This window comes from Sinocyclocheilus grahami, unplaced genomic scaffold (assembly GCF_001515645.1).
Source record: "Sinocyclocheilus grahami isolate Dianchi unplaced genomic scaffold, SAMN03320097.WGS_v1.1 scaffold16.1, whole genome shotgun sequence".
NCBI classification, from domain to species: domain Eukaryota; kingdom Metazoa; phylum Chordata; class Actinopteri; order Cypriniformes; family Cyprinidae; genus Sinocyclocheilus; species Sinocyclocheilus grahami.
The window spans coordinates 68,804-94,766 of record NW_015505195.1 but is presented as its reverse complement, the minus strand read 5'-3'; the positions used below and the strand labels follow the sequence as shown (position 1 = coordinate 94,766).

Genomic DNA, 25,963 nt, shown 5'->3' with positions numbered 1-25,963 from the left:
ACTTAAAACTTAATTCTACAGTACTTTAAAATATATAAAAAATATAAAACGGTTACTTTATATTACTGTTTATGTATTTTCAATCAAATAAATGCAACCATGGTGAGCATATGAGACTTTTCTCATAAAATACTATTAAAATGTCAACAACAAAAAAAAATAAATTCTTAGGAACCCCAAACTTTTGAACAATGTAATTTATTCCTGTGATGGCAAGTTGAATTTTCAGCATCAATACTCCAGTCTTCAGTGTCACATGATCCTTTAGAAATCATTCTGATATGCTGATTTGCTGCTCATGAAACATTTCTTATTACTATCAGTGTTGAAAACAGTTGTGCTGCTTGATATTTCTTCAGGATGCTTTGATGAATAAGTTAAAAAGAACAGCATTTATTTGAAAAGATTTTTCGTAACAATGTAAAAGTCTTTACTATCAGTTTCGATCATTTTAGTGCATCCTTGCTGAATAAATGTATTCATTTCTTCAAAATAAAATAAAAGATTTAATAAATTCTAACTGACCAAACTTTTGAACATCGTCCATTAATGAGTCAATCTGACAGTCCTGTCTCTAACTCACACCACTGTTTGAGCCAAAGTTGTTTTGTTGTGAAGCTCAAATCACTGAAACAAACAGACAAATGCTCTGAAAACACCATAGAGTTCCAGTGTTGACATGTTTCCTGAAAATCAACCACTATAGTTGACTCTGCACTGAGAAAGGAGAAAGTATTTTAACATCAAGAAAATACACACTTCAGCTTTAATGTGCACCTGCATCTATGTATCCGTGAATTAGTCACTAATTACATTTTAACTTAATCGTTTCTGCAATTAGTGAAAAATGCACATTTAAGACGTCTGTGCATGATGCCAAGCGTCTGAGTAAACATTTGAATGCGAGCCTAAATGTCTTGCCATTGCAACAAGTTCAGATGAAAGCGGAACTATTGAAATTGTGTCCCGTGTAATGACATTAATTAGAGCATGTGCAATAATATCTGCATTCCCTTGTCTGTTCTAATTATGTGGTGATGCCGAGGGCCAAATGAAAATAGAGCTGAACTCTACGGGGTCTCATTCATAATCATTTCATACACACACAATCTGAAAAGTGGGGGCATATCTAAATCTCATCAGCCTCTCTAAATACACATTAGAAATATCATTAGTTTTAAATGCCTAGTTGCCACGGTTACACTCATGTGAGAAAGTGCTTGAAAGCATAAACTAAACTTTCCAGAAACAGCATTGTTGTGACAGATATGATATGAATATAAAAAAAATGCATACTTCTGTCAAGCACGGCTTTTCTTCTCTGCTGTTGGTCATGTCTTCCTCAGGAAGTTTACTTTCTGTCAGCGGCTCAGCGCAACTGTGCCAGGCATACTTGAGTCATGAATATTAATTGTTATGTGATGATCACCCTAACTGATTTGCTAAAAGTCATACGTTTGTGAATGCTAGCTTCAGCTGGATTACCGTTTACCATTTGTGTGTTTGTTTACTATCAAAGCAACCGATTGACAGAGGCTTCTGGAACACCAGATCAGAACTGACCTGATTTACTTGTATTAATATACATTCCAGTTCTTATTATTTATAAGGGTGTGCACAAATAGTAGAATATTCGATCTGTAGTTATTATTCTGAAAATAAAAACACTATTTAAATTTTACTACGTGCTGCTTTGCTGGCCGTAAATGCAGGGAATCCATGATGAATCCTAAGCACGCAAACTAAAAGTCAGTTATAACTAAATGCACTGGGTGGCACAGATAGTTAACAAGTTAATTGTATTTGATCACAGAATGTCTTTGTCTGCCTCGTGAAATTTGGAATTACTTTGATCAAATGAATCAGTGAAACGGAGTTATCATAATATCACCACCACAATGAGAAAACACATGAAATCCAAACACCAGTGGACCGAGAAAAGACAGCTGTCCATCACTGGGAAGCCATGATGAATCCGCAAACTAAAAGTCAGTTATAACTAAATGCACTGGGTGGCACAGATAGTTAACAAGTTAATTGTATTTGATCACAGAATGTCTTTGTCTGCCTCGTGAAATTTGGAATTACTTTGATCAAAATGATCTTACTAAATGATCTTACAAAATGGAATTACTTTTGATCAAATGAATCAGTGAAACGGAGTTATCATAATATCACCACCACAATGAGAAAACACATGAAATCCAAACACCAGTGGACCGAGAAAAGACAGCTGTCCATCACTGCATTCACGACTGCGGGTAAACACAGCTGTACCCGAGTGAGCCGAGAAGACAGCTTATCTGATAGCCAAATGATCTTGAGACATATGCTTCCTTTAAGTTTCCTTGAGGGAGAGTGGTTTAAGAACAGAAAACACAAAGCGCTGTAAGAAACTTTGCTTAGCACACCGTTATCTTTGTGCCTCTGGAACGTCTGTGTTGGCACATGGTCTTATCAGACTGAGGAGCCCACTTTCATGTGGATATTATTGTTTTTCCCAACATTAACATGATGTGAGACAATATAAACATAGGCCAACTCGAGTATATGTACATTTTGTAATATAATTGGCACGGTCTGCTTTATTTTTTCCGTTTGCTCTGCTTAAGCTAGAATGCTTTTGTTCTTTTATATATATACATATATATATATATATGTTGTTTACACGTTTTCAACTTAAAGAAAACCTTGAGATATAATTTAAAGTTGTTGTAGAACATTGTTGTGTATAATGCCTAATCAAGCTTGTTCAGAAATTGTGACAAAAAACGTGAGTATTAAAAAAATAACGTATTTCCCGCTAAATGTCAAACGAATATATGAATATTAGTCTTTTATGAGACCAAATATTCTAATACAATATTTTTGACAAATGCCCATGCCTAATTGTTTATTGGAGCATGTTATTCAAAAGAGTTATTTTAGTACATCAAGTTAAACTAAATGAAAATGACAAAAGTTGCCTTGGCAACTAATTAAAATAATAATTTGTTTACATTTTATTCAGTTAACGTTTACTTCAAATAGCATTTTTTTTATTGGTTTTAATTTTATTTTCAGTTTTAGTTTTAGTTAACTATAGTACTAAAGGGTAAAACTGTCATTTAATATCCTGTTTCCCCGAGGGAATACGTCACAAGCTGGAAGTAAAATGGTTCGCAAATGTATTTCATCAACTTTCAAGTCATTAATTAGCCTTTTTATCTTTGCATCCCAAGAAAATAAAACTATTTAAAGTATAACAATTATCAGATCATCTGAATTTTGTAATTTGTAAAAGTGTTTGCCTCTGCACACACGCAATCTCTGCTGAAAATAATTAACTAATCACTGATTGCTCTAAAAAAAAACTTTATTGAATGGAAAGGCTATGTCTAGAAATGACTTTCTTGGGTAATTACATTTGAGATGTTTCGAACACAGCTGATGTGTAGATTCCTTTCCTGAATTTCTCTGAAAATGCCTGTAGCCTTGCCTTAGCACATTGATTAAATGGATTTCCTTCTAGCAACCTGGATATGGTGATTAAATTCACATACGGGAGAGAAGAGATAGAGAGTTGTGGGTAAGCTTCCCTGCATAAGCTTCTTCGGTTAAAACCAGACACTGTTGCCTGAGAAAAACATCTCAACAGAAAAAAAAACATGTGAACGTCATTAGCTGCAACTCTCTAAATCTAGAGATTTTGTTTCTCTTTCCCCCTATGGAACGACTACAGTATTGATTGGCCCCCAGTTTCCCTCCACAGTTAATCCCTACTTGTGTCCAGTTTCATGTTCCCTCTATTACAGACTAACCCAGTCCAGGACTCAACAATAACAATCGCCTGTTGACCCGTGGCCAATGTTACTACAGAGAGAGAGAGAGAGAGAGAGAGAGAGAGAGAGTTACTAGCTGACTGACACAGAGGAAATTGACAAAATTGAGAGAAATACTTGACTGAGAAGCATCTGTTAGAATGGGTTAAAATGTCAAACCAATTCATATGCCATAATTTTCAAATAAAAATAAGTTTAAAATAATGAATAGGTGGTTTAGTGGTATAATTCCTACATATTATTGCAAACCAAAATATTATTTTTAATAGGTTTTTTTAACGGTAATTAATTGTAATTAGTTTTAATAAAAAAATCTGTCACATTTATAAATAGAAAAAAACATAAAAAATAGAAATACATAAAAATAAAATAGAAATACAAAAAACTGTTTAGCCCTGTTTCACAATTATATATATATAATATTATATATATATATATATATATATATATATATAATTTATATTTAAATGTAAATAATTTACATTAGATAATTAGTGACACTGAAAACACCCGTTTTTTTTTTACATTATTGGTGTATTCCAGTTACTTCACATTATTTTAGTTTTTTTGGAATCCAATAAATAATTACAATTAAAGCCTTTATTTCTATTAAAAAGACAAGAGTGACTGATGCAGAAAATCCAATCTAATAAAATGAGTTTGCTGCTTCAATAAATTCCACCTAAATCCAGCCATAACTTGAATCAACCTCAGCGGACAAAAAAGCCAAATAACATCTCCAGCGGTCACAATGCACAAACAATCCCAGCATCCAAACAAGCCTCTGCCATGCTTCCATACGTGTCACGAGAGATGCAGTCAAAATTTCCACCTTATCCTAAACTATATTGACAAGTCTTAAGCAGCTGTCACACACACATGCACAAGCACACTCCCAGCAGTCTATCCAACTGTATAAAAGCAGTCCACTCTCCAACAATAGATTTCCACTGCTCCAGTGAGCCCATCAGTGCTTGTAACTGGCACGATAAACAAGGAAATCCTAATCTCCTCGGAGCAGATAGCGGAAAAAACTCCTCTGCATCACACAACACATCAGAATACATTCACGATAAGAATGAACAGGACCCCATCGACAGGAAGAGAGTGGTCCAAGATTTATGCATGCTTATCAAACATGAGAGGAGAGAGAGAGTGTGAGGAATGGATAGAGTCGAAAAGAAGAGGTATAGGAAATGATAAAAGAGCATGTGATGGGAAACGGAGGGCAGGATGCCAGAGCTGAGAGTGCAAGATTAAAAAAAAGTATTTTTCTGACTTTCCACTTGCCTCTGTGAATCTCTATGTCCCATTAATTCCCTATGCCTCTAAATAAAATCTCCTCATGTCTTAATGTGTGGGTGGACTTTGAATTATTCTTCGCAAGAACCCACAGGGGGATAAATTATGATCAACCGGAGGTACAGAGAGAAATAAATCACCCGGAAATGAAATCCATGATGCTAACGAGGAGGAGGTTGATGCCAATGAATTGAGTCATAAAGCAGTTACATGTTCTTATGTTCGCCTGATGCTGTGCTATGCAATGATTCAAGGGAGGACGAAACAAAATTATGCTTGTTAAAACTTGCTTTTTTTGATTGTAATAAATGTGAAAATTAAATAAAAGCTGTGAAAATGATAATCATGCCCACCACTGAGCCCTGGGGATTGTACTTGTCTGCTAATTTGCTTTAACTCTAACATCGGTGCTTTGAGGTACTGATTACAACATTAGCTCCACTCGTGTGGGGTTGTAGGCTCAACTCATCACACAAAGCCCATGGGTCTCATTTCAAACTTCTAAAAAAACAACAAACCAAAAAACAGTCTGTTCGATGACTATCTGATGCATATTGCGAACAAAGCTGGTTTATTCTGACTGCCTGGCTTTGTATGCTTGTGCAATGCTAAATACTCAGACTTGACATGAATAGGCATTCATGTGACTCCATCTGCCTCTTTTATCAATTCCTGTCACTTTGGCACTGTCCACTCTGTATAAAAAAGTGACAGAAGACTCACATTTTGACAAAGGGGTCTGAGTAGCCATTCGAATCCATGGCGGCGAGGTGAGCACAGCGAATAATTCCCACAATCAGAGAACTCTTCTCTGTGATGTACATCAGAGAGACCAGGATACGACCACGCTAGAGAAACAGACAGACAGACAGGCTTGTTTCCACTGATCAATATTCAGGCCAACAATAGTACATTAAACAATATATGTCAGTACGGTACAAAGGGGCTAAACATCCCCTTAAGAACAATGTGATTGTTCTTCTAGCCCAAAATAACGATGACGGAAAAATATTTATTTTTATTGTATACAGAGGGAGTAACAAAATTTGCATAAAAATATATAAATAAATAAATAAAAAGGGATATTTTACCCCAAGTGTGAAGTAAATGAAATTTTAAATAATTATATGGCAAGATATTTTTGAGTAACATTTGGCAAGATATTTTTGAGTAATATTTAGTAGGGCTGGGTTTTGACACAAATTTCACAATTCGATTCTCATTCACAAGCTTGCGATTCGATTCGATTCAATATTATTTTGGATATATATCAGGTAGTACAGTACATGCCAAATTTTCTCAAGGGAAAAGAAAATCTCTCAACTAATGCTGTAAAATATACATGAGAGTCAGTTGGTACTACATTACTATAATATTGAAGGTTAAAATTTACTGATTTGTTAAAATTACACTTAATTAAGTTTTTAAAATAATAAAGTTACAATTACATAATAATATTTCTACTTCAATTCGTTTTATTTTTTTATATAAATGGTGGATGTCATAAAAACTTGATGGATTTATTCAAACAAGTTAAACATTGAAGAACAGTCAAATTTATAATGAATATGGTATATGGTGCATATATTTAGCAAAATGCCCCTCTCTACAGTTTATTTTTCTATCTGACTAATGAGTTTATGGTCACCGAATATGTTGTTTTGAGGTAAACGTGACGGAAAACACTGATTTAGAGATTACATGTGACAGAATACGAATTGTAAAGTTTTACTCTTTCTTTTAACTTGCCTTCGGATGTTTAGTCATGTTTATTGTGCATGTGCTGAAACTGGTATTAATGTGGAGGAGATGATTAGTTCACGTGCGCTATGCGCTGGCGCGTCTGTTGAACTGAGGCGCTACAGCACGATCTATCACTCCACATTAAACAGCGCCAAAACGGCATTTATTGTTTGAATACTGCAATACAATGGACAGAATCTGAAATCTGAGACTTTGTTTCATATTAAAAGTACCAAAGCACAATGCTTATTATGATATATCAGATGGGAATTCCCTTCAGTGTTCCGTCCATTAACTGAAAACGGGCTAGACTAATTGATTCTTGGGATTTAAGAATCGTTCCGAAAAAATGAGAATCGATTAATAGATATATCGATATTTTTTTACCCAGCCCTAATATTTAGGTATATGCTTAAACCCCTTCAGTAAAGAACCAATTTTGTGTTCATTTAATATATTTTGGCTTTAATAACCTTTTAACTTAAACTAAAGAACAACTTTTAGTAAATGAACATTATATATATTGCAGTTACAATATTAGTACAGGGAAAAATAGTGTGTTGTCTCAAAATACACTAACAAAATTTGGGATCAGAGATTTTTTTAGCTATTTTATTTAACAATTATGCATTGAATTGATCAAAAGTGACATTAATAATGTATAACATTCTATTTCAAAGAAATGCTTCCTGAAAGAAACTGTTTCCAGTTTTGATAATAATAAGAAATGCTTCTCAAGCATCAAATCAGCATACTACAATGATTTCTGAAGGGAAAATGGCTGCTGAAAAATCCTCATTATTTTAAATTGTAATAATATTTCACAATATTGCGGTTTATACTGTATTTTTGATCAAATAAATGCAGCCTTGGTGAGCATAAGAGACTTTTGAAAGGTAGTGTGAGTATATACTTAAAACTCCATGAGCAAAGGATGTTTTTCTGTTCATTTATTTCAGAAGTTCATTCAAATTAAAGAACTACTTTTAGTTAGAGAACACTATATATAATATTCTTACAGGCTAATATTATAAGAATTTGATCTCAAAATAATCATGATAATTTTAGAGATTCTCATTGAATGTAATTACCTCAATCAGCTACTGAACCTGATAACCTTATGGACCAGGACAGTTTATCAGTCCAAAGTGAAAAACAAGTGTTCAGGAAAGTGCTTTTCTTTCTAATTAGTGTTTTGAGATAATAAAAATCAGGTCCGTTTATCCTGGGGGCTTTGTCCTCGTACCCTGAATGTGAGTGTTCTACATTCGGGGCTGTTTCAGTGTAAATAGGGAGTTTCCAGAGGTCTAAAATATGGTATGGAAAGTATCGGATCTTTACCTCTTCTTCTGCAACAAGAACCCCAGGATCCACTGCCTGGCTGTTACCCTCCCGGGTCTGTAAGACCATAGAAAGGTTATTAATAATACAGCAAATGCCCAAACACTAAATTATGCATCGTACAAATTCTAATGGACATAACCTCACAACGGCCACAATGACTCACACACACACACACACACACCTGTGCAATTCTCTCAAGGCCCATGTAGTATTTCTTGCTCTCTCCCTCCTTCAGTTTCTTGAGGGCCACCCTGACTTCACCTATGAACTCATTCCGTCCTAAACGATCCATATCACACACACACAGCCTGCAAGAGAGAGAGAGAGAGAAAGATGGCACTCAGAACTCTTCAGCTCAACTCTCAAGACTGAACGTGTTAGGCGTGTCACATACAGCCATAGAAAGAATATGTCAAGAGAAGCTGAGGCTCTGAGCTGAGAAGTAGGTGGTACTGACTAGAGCAGGGCTGTCCAAACTCGGTCCTGGAGGGCCGGTGTCCTGCAGAGTTTAGCTACAACCCTAATCAAACACACCTGAACCAGCTAATCAAGCTCTTACTAGGCATAGAAACTTCAAGTCAGGTGTGTTGAGGCAAGTTGGAGCTAAACTCTGCAGGACACCGGCCCTCCAGGACCGAGTTTGGACAGCCCTGGACTAGAGGCTGACCAAAATATGGTTTTTGACCAGTTAATTTGTGCTGATAAAAACTTTTGGAACCATCAGATATCTGGATATCTTCCAGTTCAACAGCACCTCTATGAGCACCCGAATATTTCTAAAATTACTTAGAAATGTTGGTGACAAAATTACTTTACTACATAAAATGACTTCTGAATTTAAATTAAGACAATCTGCAGGATTGGATTACTGTATAAAAATAGTCACGCTATAAATTTTTAAACGTTTCATGCATTACTATTCAGTGGCAGAGCTACTAAATCAACAGCATCACAAAATTATATATATATATATATATATATATAATATACTGTATCTGACTTGCAATCTGAACAAATCATAATGATTTAAATGACATGGTTACGGCAAAAACCCCAACAACAATAATTAAAAAAAAAAAAAACTTCTTTTGTAATGTCTTTTTGGATGCACATGTAAAAATAAAAACAGTGCAGCCTGATTCATGAATGATTAGTTCATGAGAGTCTCTTTGATTCATTTCATTTGACACTTTTAATGAATGAATCAACTTTAATCATTCAAAATTCTCCACAACCGCAGAGTAATTTTTTTAATCGTTCAAAAGAGCAAATAATTCATAAGTCTATGATTCATTTATTCATCAGATACTGGGAAAAATTAACGCTTATGTTAGTTTTTTGCACAGATTAAATCATCCTGTTCAACAGTACCTTTATGCAAATCCGAATATTATTAAAATTATTTAGAAATATCAGTGACAAAATTAATTCAGATTAAAATGACTTCTGAAATTTAACCAATCTGAAAGAGTAGATTACTGTATACATAAAAAGTGTCACAATATTAATTTTGAAGCATTTCATCCATCGCTATTCGATGGCAGAACTACTAAATATAAAGCATCATGACAAAATAAATGATACTGTGAGTTGATGTCTCACAATATAAATGAATCATAATAATTTAAAAGACAGTTACTGCAAAAAAATAAAATAAAAACCTCGCATTGTCTTGTCTTGCTGGATGCACATGTAAAAACAAAATAACAGTGCAGCCAGTAAAGTCTGGTTCATGAAGAAATAATTCACAAGTCTATTTGATTCATTACAGTTGAGTACTGAATTAAAAATTATGAATTTATTAAATGGTTGGATGGATGGATAAAGTAAACTTTAATGAGTCAAAAGACTCCACAACTACTGAGTATTTTTTTAATCATTTACTGAATCTGCCAGAATGCTTACTGAATTAACATCTGACTCACTGAACCGCATCATACATTTCACTCATGTCTGACTTGAAACAAACCTCTTTCACAGTGTTTTATGTCCTTAATCCTCTAAGGACGACATTATGAAATATAATGAGAGATTTAAATCAGCATAATTGCTTACTGGTTTAACTGCTGGCTGACTTGAACTCAATTGCATAAAGTTAAAGTTACATGTTACAAGTTAAAGTTCAGTTTTTTATAATGTATTTTATATTTTATATATAATTAATTATATATTATAAAAATGAATAAAGATTAAAATATGCTACTATAAATATATACATATGCCATATTTTTTTCATCAATATATCAATTTTAGTTAATTAGTTAATTTGCTTTTCCCCCACATTAGTTATTGAAACCTGCAAAACCCATTATTGGTCAACCTCTAGTATTGACACTGAGAAAGAGGGAGATTAAGGGAAGGAAACAAAAACAACCAGAATGAGAAAAGAGGAATTTAAGCAAAGGGCACAATGTAAGAGAAGACGGATGGTTTTTACGTCAGCGACAGAGATAGAACGGAAAAATAATATGAATATGAAAAGACTGTGGAAAAAATATACAAAAAAAAACCAATATGAATAAGAATATAATATGAAAAGGAATATGAATAGGAAAAGACTGTGGAAAGAATATACAAGGCAGAAAAACCTGGATGAGAAGACAAATACCCAAATGTAGGAGAGGAAGAACTGAAGTGTTAATGTGGGTGTCAAAAGAGCGAGAGCGCGAGAAGCTGCACATAAGCAGATGACACTGACATCATGATCTTGTTGGCTTCTTGCTTCCTTCTAGGGCTCGATTAGTCATTCCTTCCAGCCAGGTGTGTACATATGCTCACATAAACATATGCACACACAGGAGGTGGATAACAGGTGCTCTCCACTTCCTGTAACCTGTCCTGGGGACCGTTCTTCCTGAAGCTGCTATTTATTACTTGTGGGGTTGAGCTTTTCCTTGTTAATGTCAGTCACAGTGATTATGCCGAGAGTTTGCATGCAGTCAGAAGTCACCAGCATGCAGGACAAACGAAAGACAGGTACTATTCAGTGTTTATTCAGTATCGAACTTGAGAGTCAGATGAGTCATGGGCAGACCCACGCAGAACCTGTGCCTACAGGATTTCACAAAAAAGCTCCACAGGTTTATGCAAAATTTGACTCCTCGTCATTCTGAATTTTTCACACGTTTATTAAGTGGTTCATATGCTAATTCGATTAATGATTTCAGCTACCAATAAGAGTGCAGTACACTCAACTTCATACATACTTCATACAATATCTAAAATCCGACCGACCGACAAAACGATGGATGGATGGATTGACTGATTGACTAATAGAACGATGAATGGATGGATGAATGGCTAGAATGATGGAAAGACTGACCAACAGAATGATGGATGGATGAATTGATTGACCGATAGAACGATGGATGAAACTCACATTTTTCATGGTCTCAACCTAAAAGTGGAACAATGAATTGTTTGACCGATAGAATGATGATAGAATGATGGATGGATGGATTGACCGACAGAACGATGGATGGATTGATGGAACGATAGAACAATGGATGGATAGATGGATTGACTGCCCAATAGAACGATGGATGGATAGTTAGAATGACGGATAGATTGACTGACAGAACGATGGATGGATGGATTGATTGATTGGCCAATAGAACGATGGATGGAGGGATGGATGGATGGCTAGAATGATGGATAGATTGACCAACAGAATGGTGGATGGATGGATTGATTGACCGATATAACGATGGTGGATGGATTGACCAACAGAACTATGGATGGATGGATAGTTAGAATGATGGATAGACTGACTGACAGAACGTTGAAAGGATGGATGGATTGATTGACCGATAGAATGATGGATGGATGGCTAGAATGATGGATATACTGACCGATAGAACAATGAATGGATGGATGGATTGACTGATAGAACAATTGGATGGATGGATAGAATGATAAAACAATGAATAGCTAGAATGATATCTAGAATGATGGATAGATTGACCATGAATCAGTAAATGTATCTAAACAATTTTTTTCACTATGATAAATCTAATTCCTCCACCCAGAACTATCAAAAATGTTGAAAAGTTGTCAAAAATCCCTCCCCACAACTGTATATTAAACATCAAACTTCTGTATTATTACATTATTGCATCATGCATTTTCACTCTTGTGAGAGCAGAAAAAATTACGCTGTAAAGTGTCACGTCTGGTTAGGGCACAGAGTTAGGGTGTTTTTAAAATGTGGCAAAACAAATTTGTCTGCTAGGCTCCTAAAAGAACACTCACACTGCCTACTAATGAACAATGAACACATACTGTATGCTTCAGTGATACCTGTTATGATGACGACTCTGGTAATAGCATAGGATGCTTTTCTATAACGGCACAATAGCACTATTGATAACACGGTCATTCTTCAGAAAATGTTTCCTGCCAATAGCCTGCCACCAGCAGTCATTGTTCTCATGTGGGAAATTACATTCACATGACAAAAGACAAGCTGATGATAGAAAAGACAGAAGGCCATACGGGAGGAAATATAGTAAATACGGAACTACTCGCTTTGGATCAGATCTCCAAAATCTTGCATTACAATGTTTGGATTTTATACATAAAATATGAATTCTTCTCACCTCACCCTTCACTGAACTACTGCAGTTAGGTTTGAGATCGGCCAGCTGTCACAGCCCAGACATAGTCACTGTGACAAGGTGCTGACGCTGCCTGTGGTGACATACTCCATCTATGCCCTGGGCTCCGACAACCTGCTCTTCGGGATGATGGCCACGGAGCGTAACAGAGCGGAAAGTATCATTGAATCAAACTCATCCATTGGGATTCCAAAGTGGCGAGAATCCATGTTCACCACAAGAAACACTTTTGGCAGAATGTATGCAGCTAATTGTTTTTCTTAAACTACAAAGATGTTTCTGTGTTAAACAATTTCACAATTTCTACAATATCTTAGCGTACTGCAGAGGCAAAAATCTCTGGATTGAAGCACTGAGGTAAATCGGGGTTGAGTTAAAAATTCTTTCAGCATGAAACTCAAATTTTTCATGGTCTCAACCAAAAAGTGGAACAAGTAAAGCAAGCGGCTTCGCTCTCTCTTTATCTCTCCCTCTCTCTCATCCCACGAGAGCTCCTACTAGGTTTGTTTCCCAGCTGTGGATCACAAGGGTTTCTATTACATTTCTAGAGAAATTGCCCCTATCTCTTTCTGTCCTCTGAGTTTTATTGCTCAAATTGTACCATACCTCTACACCGAAGGTTAGACCACATTGTGGGTGTTACCTTAAGGTTATTGTGTGTTATTGCACCACAGAAACGTCCACTACACACTGTCGAAGACACACACTCATACACACATGCCCACACACAATGTGCTCCGAGTAGCAATGTGCTTCTGGAGAGTTGACTTGACCTGAAAGTAATGAAATTCACACATGCACACACACAAATGACTCACACGTTCTCATTGTCATTAATACATCGGATGGAGACACTCGCAGGGTTTAACAGAGAGCCATATACTCAAAGGTGAATTGAAAGTGCAAGTAGAACCAAAAATACTTGAAGCTGGTGAGGATAATGGGAAACAGAGGTGGTACAGTACCTGAGGGTTTTGGTGGTCATGTCAGCAGCCGTGATGCCATGATAGATCAGCGTTTCATTCCACACTGGATTCAGCGTGTTCTTTAAAGTCTTAGTGCGTAATTTATTTGCCTGAAAAAGAGAGGAAGAGTGTATTGAGACTGATAACGAAGTTAATTTACACACACACTGGGTCAAGACAAAGCAGCTTGCGCAAAATTTCTGCTGGCTTTGCAACACACATAAATTTTGTTCTTACCATCAGTCTAATATTGATGAACCCAGATTATTGTAAATGAGGGAGCGTGTGCTTCAGTTAGTCATTAGCATAAGACACGGCCAAATCACCTCCATATAAGGGCTTCCACACAACCTCTCCTATCCATTGATCCATCACTCTCTCAAAAGCGAAAACGCTCTCTAAAGATCATTTTCATCTGAGCACATACAGTAATATCTTTTCAGGCAAATTCTATCCCAGACTGAGCTGTAATGGACATAATTTTTATTACTCTTGGATGTAACAATTGAAGTAAGATTTATTGTGGGGTAGCTAGTGAATTTGTATATAAATAACACTGCTGAAAGAAACAACCTAAACCAAAATTCCAGCTTGTTTGTGCTTGTTAGGTTCTCCATAAAGATGTATTTACTTGAAAATAAGAAGCATTTTACACACATATATTATATACAAAATTATGCAAGATAAGACGACTTATTTTTCAGGGAATATAACTTACAATTAAGCTTTTCTTACCCCATTAGAAAAAAATTCCTTTTTAAAATATTGTACCTTAAATCAAGAAACATAAAGAAGAAATTTCTTTAACATGAAGAAATAAAAACTTAATTCAATATATACTCTCTGAAAACAAGAATTTGTCTGTTTTTAATGATGTTTAGATGTTTTTACTGAAACACAAGACAAAAATACTGATGAATACAATGACTTTTTTTCAGTGCAGGTGTGGTTGAAACACATTCTCAAACATTATTCCATTAAAATAAAGCTTTAATTTATCACCATATATCCAATGGAAAGTTTCCATGACTTTTACACAATGTCATCATAGAACAGCACCATGAGCTTATTATTGGGACAGTCCCCCTGGAGCAACATGAGGTTAAGTGCCTCGCTCAAGTGCATAATGGTGATGGTCAAGCTACCCCGCGGTTACCAGCCTGAGCCTTAACCACAACACCACATCACCCCAGTACATCCTAAATGAAGAAACAGAGCTCTAAACTCACCACTAAACCAGAAGCTCAATCATCCCCAAAATAAACATTTTCACATTTCACCACCTAAGAGCATTTGGGGGAATAATTAACACCCCCCAAGCTCCATCTGTGCAGAAATTACCACCGCTGTAAATAGTTTCTCAATTTAAAGAATCTGTTAGAATCAGATGCTGCTCAGATGTGCTACCGTTGTTTGCAGTTTGTGCAGAGGGTGGTGATGTAGTGGTTAAGGCCAGTAACTGGAGTTGAAGCTGAAGTTTTATGTTGTAGTTTTATCTTGAATGAACATCACCGAAATATGTATAAATATGGATTTGCACATAACTGCACATTAAACATCAATATCGATACTGCACCACATTTTTCGGTTTAATGATGACAGACTTTTTTTGACAGGGAGATCTTATCACATCATGAAAATGGCTCAAATGGACATATAATAAATGAAGTTTTATGTTGTAGTTTTATCTTGAATGAACATCACCGAAATATGTATAAATATGGATTTGCACATAACTGCACATTAAACATCAATATCGATACTGCACCACATTTTTCGGTTTAATGATGACAGACTTTTTTTGACAGGGCGATCTTATCACATCATGAAAATGGCTCAAATGGACATATAATAAAATAAAAATACATAAAATATAAATATGAAAACATAAATATGTATAAACGTAATATAATTTAAGAATATAATATAATTCAAAAAATAAATATAATTAAAAAAAAATGCAGGATAATTTTTTTTTTACAGCTGCTAAACAGGTGTAGTAATAATTAAATTTTGTACCACGTGTTTAACCAAAAATAAATAAATAAAATCTGAAATATTAATTATGATTTATTTAATTATGACAAGGACACAGAAAAACTTAGGAAGTATCCAGCTACACCTAACAAAGTACATAAATAGTTTGAGACAGAGGTGTCATGCACTTTTTGCAGTCCTGGCTCATTTTGTAGCCAAGGTGAGATACATTAAGACGCAGAGAGAGAGAGAGAGAGAGAGAAAAAACTTTTATGTAAGTGTAAGACTCAGCTGGACTCTCCAAATTTAGATAACTGAAAGTGCTAGTGTTTCAGAACCTATTTTGCCTGCAATCATTTTTAAGAAATAGGATTTTTAAATCTACTTGGACCAAAAATCTGAGGGGACACATGCCCATAGAATGAGCATGATGCATCTGGGTAGAGATGACAGTGGGAGAGATGAAGATGAGAGTCAGTCAGGGAGGACAGTTGAGGAAACATCATTTATCTCTTCTCCCTCAGGTGAAAGGCAGACATCTGCTCACCTACTTTGCAGAGGAGAGAGATAGGATGGGAGGCTTTCCCCAGCTCACCTCCCCTCTGTCACAAACACAATCATCATTACCCCTTCTGTTTCTTACCCTAAAATCTGCTCCCACTAATACTCACATACATACACTTATTTACCTAGCTTTCTAAGTGAGCATATAATGAGCAATGATACATTTCTGTTTGTTTTTATATTTCAACTCATTTTATATTTAACTAAACTATTTATAGGATTAACCCAAACCCTAAAATAAGCTCATTCTCTAGTGATAGAGCGATAACAATAGTTAGAGTGATAGACACTGATATTTAGAGCGATAAACAGGATGGCAGACAGATAGATGGACGAACGGATAGACAGACAGATTGATCATTTTAAAGCATTTTCAATATATTAACTATTTATTTTATTAATATTATTATTACATATATTTGTGTATGTGTATGTTCATTATATATGAACTTTAGCTTTCTCTACAAAGCAGGTGATTTCATGTTTTACTATCCTTGTGGGCAAAAGCATCATACCCATGAAGACAATTTTAAAAGAAACTTCCAAAAATGTATGTTATTCATTCATTTGTATTGTTACTGTAAGTAAAAAAGGTGTTCCATCTCAATCTGGCCAGTTCAACAGAGTCAAAAATTCTGTCATCATTCATGCACACCCATATTGCTCCAAACATGCATGACTTTTCCCCCTGTAGAATAAAATGTCAAAATTGCTCTTTTCCTGCCAAAGAAAAAAGTATGCTGATGGCTGGCTGTCAAGTTCAGTTAAAATTTTGCTTGGTATATTCAAACAACAACAACAACAACAACAACAACATCATATTAGGTTGGGACTTGAACCCGGGTCCCCTTTCACGCAGCACAAAAACTGTAACACTGAACTCATCTCACACAAAACACTACAAAGCCAGTAGAAAAGTGATTTTTTCCCCCCTGTAGTCATGTCACACCCTGCCTAGGGTACAGAGTGAGCCAGTACCACCGCTGGTACTCCCTGAAAAATGGTTCCACTGCTTGTGGGGACGTTTGCTCCTCTCAATGTAGGCCAAATCTGACCACCCACAACACACACACACAAATCCACAGCTCACCATCACCCCGGCTGTTTCTTCCTTAAAATTCTGCTCCCACCCCATACTCTCACATTCTCAAATTCCCAAACTGGGCAATTACCCTGCAACAGCTCGTTTAGCAAATTAGTGTTAAATCAAAGAAACGCTCTAGCTGTAAAGACCCAAACACAACCTCCCAAACCGCAGCCTCTCTCTCGCTCGCTCTCTTGACAGAGCGAGTCCACGTCATTCATTGCCTGAAGAACATGTTGCTTCTCTGCATATTTCATTTCATCTCCCTCTCGCTTGCTCTGTTCTACTCTCTGCGCTGCTGCATTTAAAGCTGGAACCAGCCAAGCTTGGCTATCCTCTCTCTCGTCCCCTGAGGATGCTCGGCAAATTAATAAACACACTTTAATTCCAACAGACATTAGCAAAAAATATATGTGACAATTCATTAAAACAGCACCAACTGAGCAAATAGCTACTGGGACTTGAAATGCACCATTCAAACCACAACTGATTTAATTGACAGACACACATATTACTGTGGAAGTACCATGGTACAGTGATGGCGTTAGAAGACTATACTAAGTGTTTAACATACAGTATTTACCATGGTATTTACAATTCAATAAGAAGGTACCAAACATTACATGTCAAAGTACCATGGTATTACAGTATTATCTGATAGCATCCCATACAAAAATGTACCTTCGTACAATGGTAGTACAACCGTATTCCTGGAAATATATAAATATAATATATATACATATACATTACAGTTTAATGTTTTGGAAAGAAAGTCTAGAAAGAACAGTTTTCTATTTCAATAGGTTTTAAAATATAATTTATTCCTGTAATGACAAAGCTGAATTTTCAGCAGCCTTCAGTGTCCCATGATCCTTCTCAAATCATTCTAATATACTGATTTGATGCTCAAGAATATTATTCTCAATGGTGAAATGGTGAAAACAGTGACATTTTTCAGGATTCTTTGATGAATATAAAGATTGCCATTTATTTAGAAATCTTTTGCAATATTATAAATCTCTTAATAGAAAAGTGCACTAAGAATAAACTTTATTTTCATGTTGACTTTAAACTTCAGTGATTGTTAAGTGGAATAAAAGCATGGCACTTTAGACAGTAAAGACTGTGTTAACCATAACAACATAGTATTGGTTGTACACTCATATAATCAGAGTTTGCCTTTCAAGCATTCATCAAAAAAATGGCTAATTACCCCTACTACCTTTTCAGCTATTTTTCTCCAAGCTCCTCACTCATATTGCATATTTGCCTGCAACAGCATATGGTTTCACCGGTCTCTCTCCTCCTGCCAAATCAGTGCTATCACATTTTCTTCGAAATATTTTATCCTCAACTTTCACTTCTCTCTTTCCCCTTTTCTCTCTCTCGCTCTCCCTTTCCTCCCTCCATCTGGCCCAGGGCAGTGAGATTCCCAGAACAGCAGCTTGGGAGAGGTATCTCATTATCCACGCTGTGTGATGATGACACACACACACACACACACTCGACTAAGAAGGGGCCACTCTCCAGCCCTACAATCTCTCCCTCCCTCTCGCTTTTTTCCTTATGCTTCCTGCACTTTTTATGGGAGGCTGATGGAGTTCCTGCACAAGAGGAAGGGATAATGACTCATCGCCATGTTGTCCCAAAGCTGTGTGACTTTCTTTACACTATCTTTACACTCATCAGAAGTTCAGGTTGCCATTTTCCATACAATGAAAGTGGATGGGGACTAGCTATTGTAGCATTTATTAATATTTTGAATTAGGTTTTATTTTTATATTTTCAGTTTTCATTTTTATTTAGCTTTTAGTAATTTTGTAATGTGCTATTGTCATTTTTAGTATATATTTTTATAAAGCTTTAATTTTATTTTAGTTTCACAAATTTTAACAACACCGGGTTAAGCTCTCTTAAACGTTATAAAAGTAGCCCATATGATTTGTGTGCTAAATTTAAATTGTTCTGAAGCAATACGATGCTTTAAGTGAGGGACAGAATCAAATGTAATATGTGACTACTGAAAATCTTGCATAGCAGTTATGGTCACTATTCACTTTTATTGTACGGAGTGTTGTTTAGGCAACATTTCTAATATTTTGAAAATTTTGAAGCTTTTATTTTTATATTTTCAGTTTGTTTTAGTAATTTTGTTTTTAACATTTCTAAATAGCTTTAATGCATTTTTTTATTTCAGGTATTTTAGTACTTTACCTTAAAATGTAAAAAAATTTGACTAATTAGACAATTATTGTTGTCTTGACAACTAACTGAAATAAATAGATTTAAATAAAAAAAACTAGTTTTCATCTTATATTTATTTATTTTTTAAATACGGAGTATGATTTAGTGCTTTAGTTTTAGGTTCACAACACTGGGACAAGCCCTCTTAAATATCATAAATTAGAAATAATGCCTTGACAACTATGTAAAATAAACAAGTTTAAGTTTTTCATCTAATATTTATATTTTATTTCAGCTCTTTTTTTTCTTTTTTTTACACTGAATTACTGAAAACGTTTTAGTTTTAGTTAACAACACTGGGTCAAGCCTTTTTAAATATCATAACAATAGCCCATGACATGTACACTATATTGCAAGCTTTCCAACACTTTCTGTGAGGAACAGATTGAAATATAAGATGTGACTACTGAAAATCTTTCTTAGTAGTTATGGTCACCATTCACTTCCATTGTACAAACAAAAAAGCTCTTTTTATCTTTCACAAAAAAGAAGGACTGTCATATGAAATCGAGTAAAAGACAAAATATTTATTTTCAGGTGAACTATTCCCTTAATAATTGCATATGGATGCATATGAAAGCATGAAGTGTGTAAAAGGACAAAAGGAGAGAGAGTGTTATAAATGGGTTCTTTTAATGCCTGCACGCCCACGTACATACCTGAGCGTGTGTGTGTCTGAAGGTGGGCATCTCCGGCTCGTACACCTTTTAAAAGCCCGGAGGTGTCTGTATAACCCTTGCGGTCGATATTTACCAGGCTGGTGTGTGTGGGAGCATACACAAGACGTGACGCTTCTCGTTTTCTCTTTCCCTCTCGTACATATACACTCCTCTGTTGACGTGAGTCGTGTAACAATCTGTGCTGTTTCCATGACAACCACCTGCTGCTGTCCCCCCTCATCTGTCTCTCTCTTTTTTCCATCCCTTCCTCCCATCCTGCACTCAACGCTGTGTTGGTATTCCAAGGTCAAAGTGGGTCATGTGGCGATAGACAGAGAGATAGCGGCAGAGATTTGGACGAGAGTGCGGGAGGACAGAAAAGAGTAAAAACCGCTGGAGAGAAGACATGACGCTTCTGGCTGCTCCTGTCTCAGCCTGGCCTGCTCTGAACAGATTAGAGCGCTGTGCATTCGTCACATGTGATGAAAATGAACGGAAATGAAAGAGAGAATAATTCAGTGCTGAAGCACTCACTGAATCCACCCATTTCCACCGCATGTTCTCCACATGAACAGCTTCAGTGCTCAAGGGTGGTCCCGCCAGTGATGCATGCTCACATGATGCCTGTGTGTTTTGTGCAACGCACGTGTTGACGTGTGTGTGTGTGTGTGTCGGGGAATCGTAACTTGTGCTGATGGTGCAGCGAGAGTTGAACCATGCTGTGTGCGTGTGAGAAGGTTGCAGTGACCTTGCTTGCTCCAGGCAGGAGGTGGAGTTTCACATATGGATCCGCCAGTCCATTGGAGTCCATGGCCTTCAACCCCTGTGGGCACAAACAAACACATAAAAGCACACAGACTTCATGTCACATAAGATGCACACACATGTCTGGGGTGAGAGGTTGATGGATCATATCCTTACAGTGATATGCACACTTTCGGGTGCATGGTTCTCTGTATGGAGTGGACCAGAGGCGAATCCTCGAACTCTGACATGGGTAACATTAAAGTCAAGACTGTTCAACTTAGAAAAACATTTTTGTTTGTTTGTTTGCTTAAGATTGCAGTATATTTTCATTTGGGAGATGACAAGCAAGCAAATTTTATGTTCAGTAAATTATCTGTTTAAAGGGTTAGTTCACCCAAAAATGAAAATTCTGTCATTAATTACTCACCCTCATGTCGTTTCAAACCCGTAAGACCTTCGTTCATCTTCGGAACACAAATTAAGATATTTTTGATGGAATCTGAGAGCTGTCTGACCCTGCATAGACAGCAATACAACTGAAATGTTCCCAAGTCCAGAAACATAGCAAGGAGATCTGTAAAATAATCCATGTGACATCAGGGGTTCATCCGCAATTATACGAAGCTACGAGAATACTTTTTGTGCACCATAAAAAATATCTTAATTTGTGTTCCGAAGATGAACGAAGGTCTTACGGGTTTGAAACGATATGAGGGTGAATAATTAATTCATTTTTGGGTGAAAAAATAACCCTTTAAATACATGCTACTCGCTTCTTTTGCTGGTCAGTTTTAGTGGTGTTGGGTAGAGAAATTTAAAGAGGACATTTTATTGAACAATATTTTGTAAATGAGTGCAGGATGAGTCATCAATATTAATAAAGACCCATGTATTTATAGTAAATGAAATAAAATAATAATAAATAATAATGACATAAAATACTAATAGCATATTGAAAAAGATTTGTGCAATTTGTAAATATTTCAATTTTAAAAAGAACTCTAATCAAAGATATCCGACTAAAAGACACAAAACGTAAATTTTGTTAAAAGGGTGTTCAGGCACTTTTATGTTCCAGTAGTTTACTTCAACTTTTTTGTTTTTGTAATATGAAAGTCACATTGAAACGGTCTTGGAAACGTTTTAATTTTTCCTTGTATGTACAGATTTTCTACTTTTGTCCCCAGACCAAGACATTTAATCTCAAAATATGAAAACCCACGATAAACACATTCATTATTACATTCTACAACTACTTGTTTTTTCTCCCAAAAGCACATTTTGCACAATTTAATATAATTTGTGTCATTTCCAAACTAGCTGTAATTCTGTCAAATGATGCAAAAAGTGTAAAAATAGAACTTTATTTTAATTGCGATACATAAAACTCTAGCTATCTAGCAAGACAGCAGTCTGTTGTTTTATTTTTTTTAAATGTTCCATCACAGATTATTATTAAACACAATACATCATTTTAGAAGTGGTGGAAATGCTCATTAGTTTAGGAAAAAAATAACAAAAACATCAACTGTCGGACATTGACAGTAGACGAGTGATAGTGTGGAAAGCATGCTTTAAAGTGTTTATTTTCAAAAACTGCACAAGCCCGAAAATGTCTATAGTTGTAGAAACACCCAGCAGTGTTTGTGTGAGTGTAAACCTACTTTAGCCTTGTGGACGGTGCAGTGCAAGCAGTTATTTTCTTGGTCAAATAGCAGGCTGAACTCCAGAGTTCCCAGGTAGGCTGAAAGAAACAAAGGAATAACTTAATGACTTGCATGCACATTAGCAAAAATAGCAGCCAATAACAACCCAAATGACTTAGCTGGGAATCAGTCTTGCCTGCAACGACCTAATCAGGGCTGTGCACATACAGAGGGCTTGTAGTGTTTATGCATCATTACAGAGTCTAATGAAGTATTTAACACTCCAATCGCGTACCTCAGTTATCACACGCACTCGCACCAATCCAGCAAACACCACACAAAGCAATCAATACCGAACAGTATGAGACTGAGGTCCAGGCCGATGGGAAGCGCTCATGCCTCATTGGCTGCTTAGTGGTGAATAAAATCAGTCAATCAAACAAAGGGAATCCAGAACAGAAAACATCACATTCATGAATGTGAGGAGTTATGTAATACAGAAGCATGTTTTTACATTATGTGAAGAAAGAAAGAGATTGGGCTGATGTGGTTAAAGAATTGGGCTTGTAATGGCAAAGTTTGTAGGTTCAAAGGCCACAAGGACTCATTCTAGTACTATTACCATTGTGTCCTTGAGAAAAGCACTTAACCCCAGGTTGTACCAGAGGGATGTCAGTAGATGGGTGAAAAACGCATCAGCAGAACGATTACTTGGAGAAAGAGCAGAGCGTAAACACATGTGTAAGCCACCCAAAGGGAACCCAATGTGAAACAGTCACTAGCCACGAGGCAAACTCACTGTCATCGTCATCCGAGTCGGCAAACTCTCCGTTCTCCCCTTGCTCTCTCTCCCTCTTATGGTCTTTCTCTCCATTCCCGTCTTCGTCCTTGTCTTTGTCCTTTAGAACCTGTTTCTCCCGGGGTGGAAGGGGGGTGATGGGGAAGTCGTGGAAACGAGGGAAAAAGTCAGAGATCTGTGGGATGGGGAGGATGGGGCCGGGGCACACATTGATGGCAAAGTGCTCCTGCATGGAGATCTTGACTGGGGAGGGAGGAGGAGGCAGAGCGGGGCTGGGGGGACCCACAGCGGAGGGAGGGGTGGAGGGAGAGGGGGAGGTAGAGGAGGATGGAGGCAGGGAGAGATGGGAGGAAGGGTTACTGGGAGGGAAATGGGAATGGGGCGGAGGTGGTTTGGAAACGCTCATCAGGACCACTGGAAAGAACTGTGGAGAGAAAGAAAGAACTTTTTAAAACAACATAACTAAAAAATGTTTAATTAAAGAAAAAATCTGTTTTACACAAATAAAATATAAATACTATGTATGTTGTGGTCAACCTTGGGTTGTTTTAAATGTGCTTTATTAATAAATAATGAAATGAAATGTATTGAAATAAAAACAAGATAACATTGACCCATGTGGACATCCTGTACATCCTTCTCATCCCATAAACTGCAATCAAAAATCATCTTATTAATGTGCTTTTTTTGGGGGTCTAGTTTTCCTAAAAATATATACAGTATATAAACATCCTTAAAACAAGATCCTTAAAACTTACTTGAGAAAGAAAATTGTGTAAGATAATGGATTTGTTTTCAGGTAATTTTGTTTTTGAATAAAATTTATTTGGCATTTTTAAGTTAAGCTTAAGTTTTTTCATGTTTATCACGTTACCAAATATTTTTTCTTGTTTTCAAAATAATTCCAATCAAGTTTTATGCTTTATGCAAAAAAAGAAAGAAAAAAAGTTATTTTCCCTCTTCCCTTAAAATAAAGTAAAAAATAATAATACTAATTAAATTACCCAAATACCATTAATTTCCCTCGACCCTTAAAAAAAAACTTACATTTAAATTACCCCAAAATTGGCAATTTCCTTATACTTTCACTGTGGAAAAAAGCAGCTCGGACAGTCTGCTAAATATCTTCTTTTATGTCCCGTAAAAACAAAGTACAGGTTTGGAAAAACATGAATGGAGTAAATCGTTTTTGGTGACATATGCCTTTAATTCAAAATCTCTTACCTTACACAATTTCAACCAATTTGGTGGTGCCAATTTTTGTCCTGAGCAAAACTAAAACAAAACGTTTGATGTGACAAGTGAAACAGAAGAATGTCCCACGGCCCCTGATCCAGACAGATAAAGATGTGTGACAGACTTTCAGCTGATAATATCTTTCATTACCAGTAATGCGGCTGTTTTGATTACACTACCTCCCTAAGGACAGAGATATAGGCCTAGTGTCTGTTTCATACGAGTCCTCTTCTGTGCGTTCTATCTCAGTCTCACACATTCAATTTCAACCTGTTTTTCACATCTTTTCCTGTAGTTCGTAAGATTCTTGTCTTCTACTGTCCAACAAGCCAAAAATAGAATAAGCATGATAAAATGTCACTGTTATGAGTCAAAACAAAGTTTTTCTCCCTTTTTTGTTTAGTGTGATTGATAGAAATGTCACATAAATTAATGTTACCTAAAAGTCTAAAATATCAAACACACAACACGCTGCCTGATTTTAGTTCACCTCTTCCATAATTTGACTAAAAATAAAATGTTGCACAAAAAATAACATCACAATCAACAATAATATTTGCAGATGTGTGGCAAGACAGTTATTTCAACACGTTCATACACACAATGAGGCTACTGTTATGCAAAAACACTGTCACACGCACACAAAGGCAGTCAGGCTGAATAGCATACACATGTTGGCAAGCACAGAGACACAGCACATGCAGAGTTAAGCAGAAGTGCAAATAAACAGCTACTAGTACACAATCATTAAACCCGACTTGAAATGTGTTCACTCATGAAGAAATACACCTGCAGGCAACATGCATGCATGTGGACACAGACACACTCACACTAACAGGTGGTCAAGCTGATACATAAACATGCATTATCAAGTGCACAAAAAAAAGGCACTCAGACAGATATATACACACACTCTCACCCACCCAATGACAGTCTTCATCTGTTCATGCACTCCATCTTGTCTTCACTCATGGTCTCTCTCACACACACTGAAGAGAAACCACCGTCGTTTTGTATCAATATATCCTCCCTCGTTCTCTGTCCCTCTCTCTCTCTCTCTCTCTCTCTCTAACTCGTTTCAATCTCTGAGTCGGTTGTGACGGTTTCTTGAAATTCTCTGCGCACCGCGCTCACTGATCTGTCACTCTCACCGTTTATTTACTGCTAAGATTTAACAATGAGGGAGAGAACGTTGAAAATGAAGAGAGAGAGAGAG

At 36.3% G+C, this 25,963-nt stretch overlaps 1 protein-coding gene across 5 annotated transcripts in view; it reads right to left on the bottom strand.

The window, feature by feature from the left end:
• Positions 1 to 25,963, bottom strand: part of LOC107603001 (double C2-like domain-containing protein beta) — a 79,575-nt gene that overhangs the window by 17,177 nt on the left and 36,435 nt on the right. For 2 of the 5 annotated variants that reach the window (XM_016295687.1, XM_016295678.1), the window contains exons 2-8: positions 23,512 to 23,935; positions 22,731 to 22,810; positions 21,068 to 21,142; positions 13,792 to 13,901; positions 8,392 to 8,518; positions 8,208 to 8,264; positions 5,847 to 5,971 (exon numbers count right to left, since the gene is read on the bottom strand). In XM_016295687.1, coding sequence (XP_016151173.1) covers positions 5,847 to 5,971; positions 8,208 to 8,264; positions 8,392 to 8,518; positions 13,792 to 13,901; positions 21,068 to 21,142; positions 22,731 to 22,810; positions 23,512 to 23,917 — 980 coding nt within the window. In that variant the 5' untranslated portion in view covers positions 23,918 to 23,935. Of the gene's footprint in view, positions 1 to 3,428; positions 3,617 to 5,846; positions 5,972 to 8,207; positions 8,265 to 8,391; positions 8,519 to 13,791; positions 13,902 to 21,067; positions 21,143 to 22,730; positions 22,811 to 23,511; positions 23,936 to 25,670; positions 25,817 to 25,963 lie in introns of those variants that run through there. The other 3 variants (XM_016295694.1, XM_016295672.1, XM_016295666.1) reach the window with 3 other exon arrangements.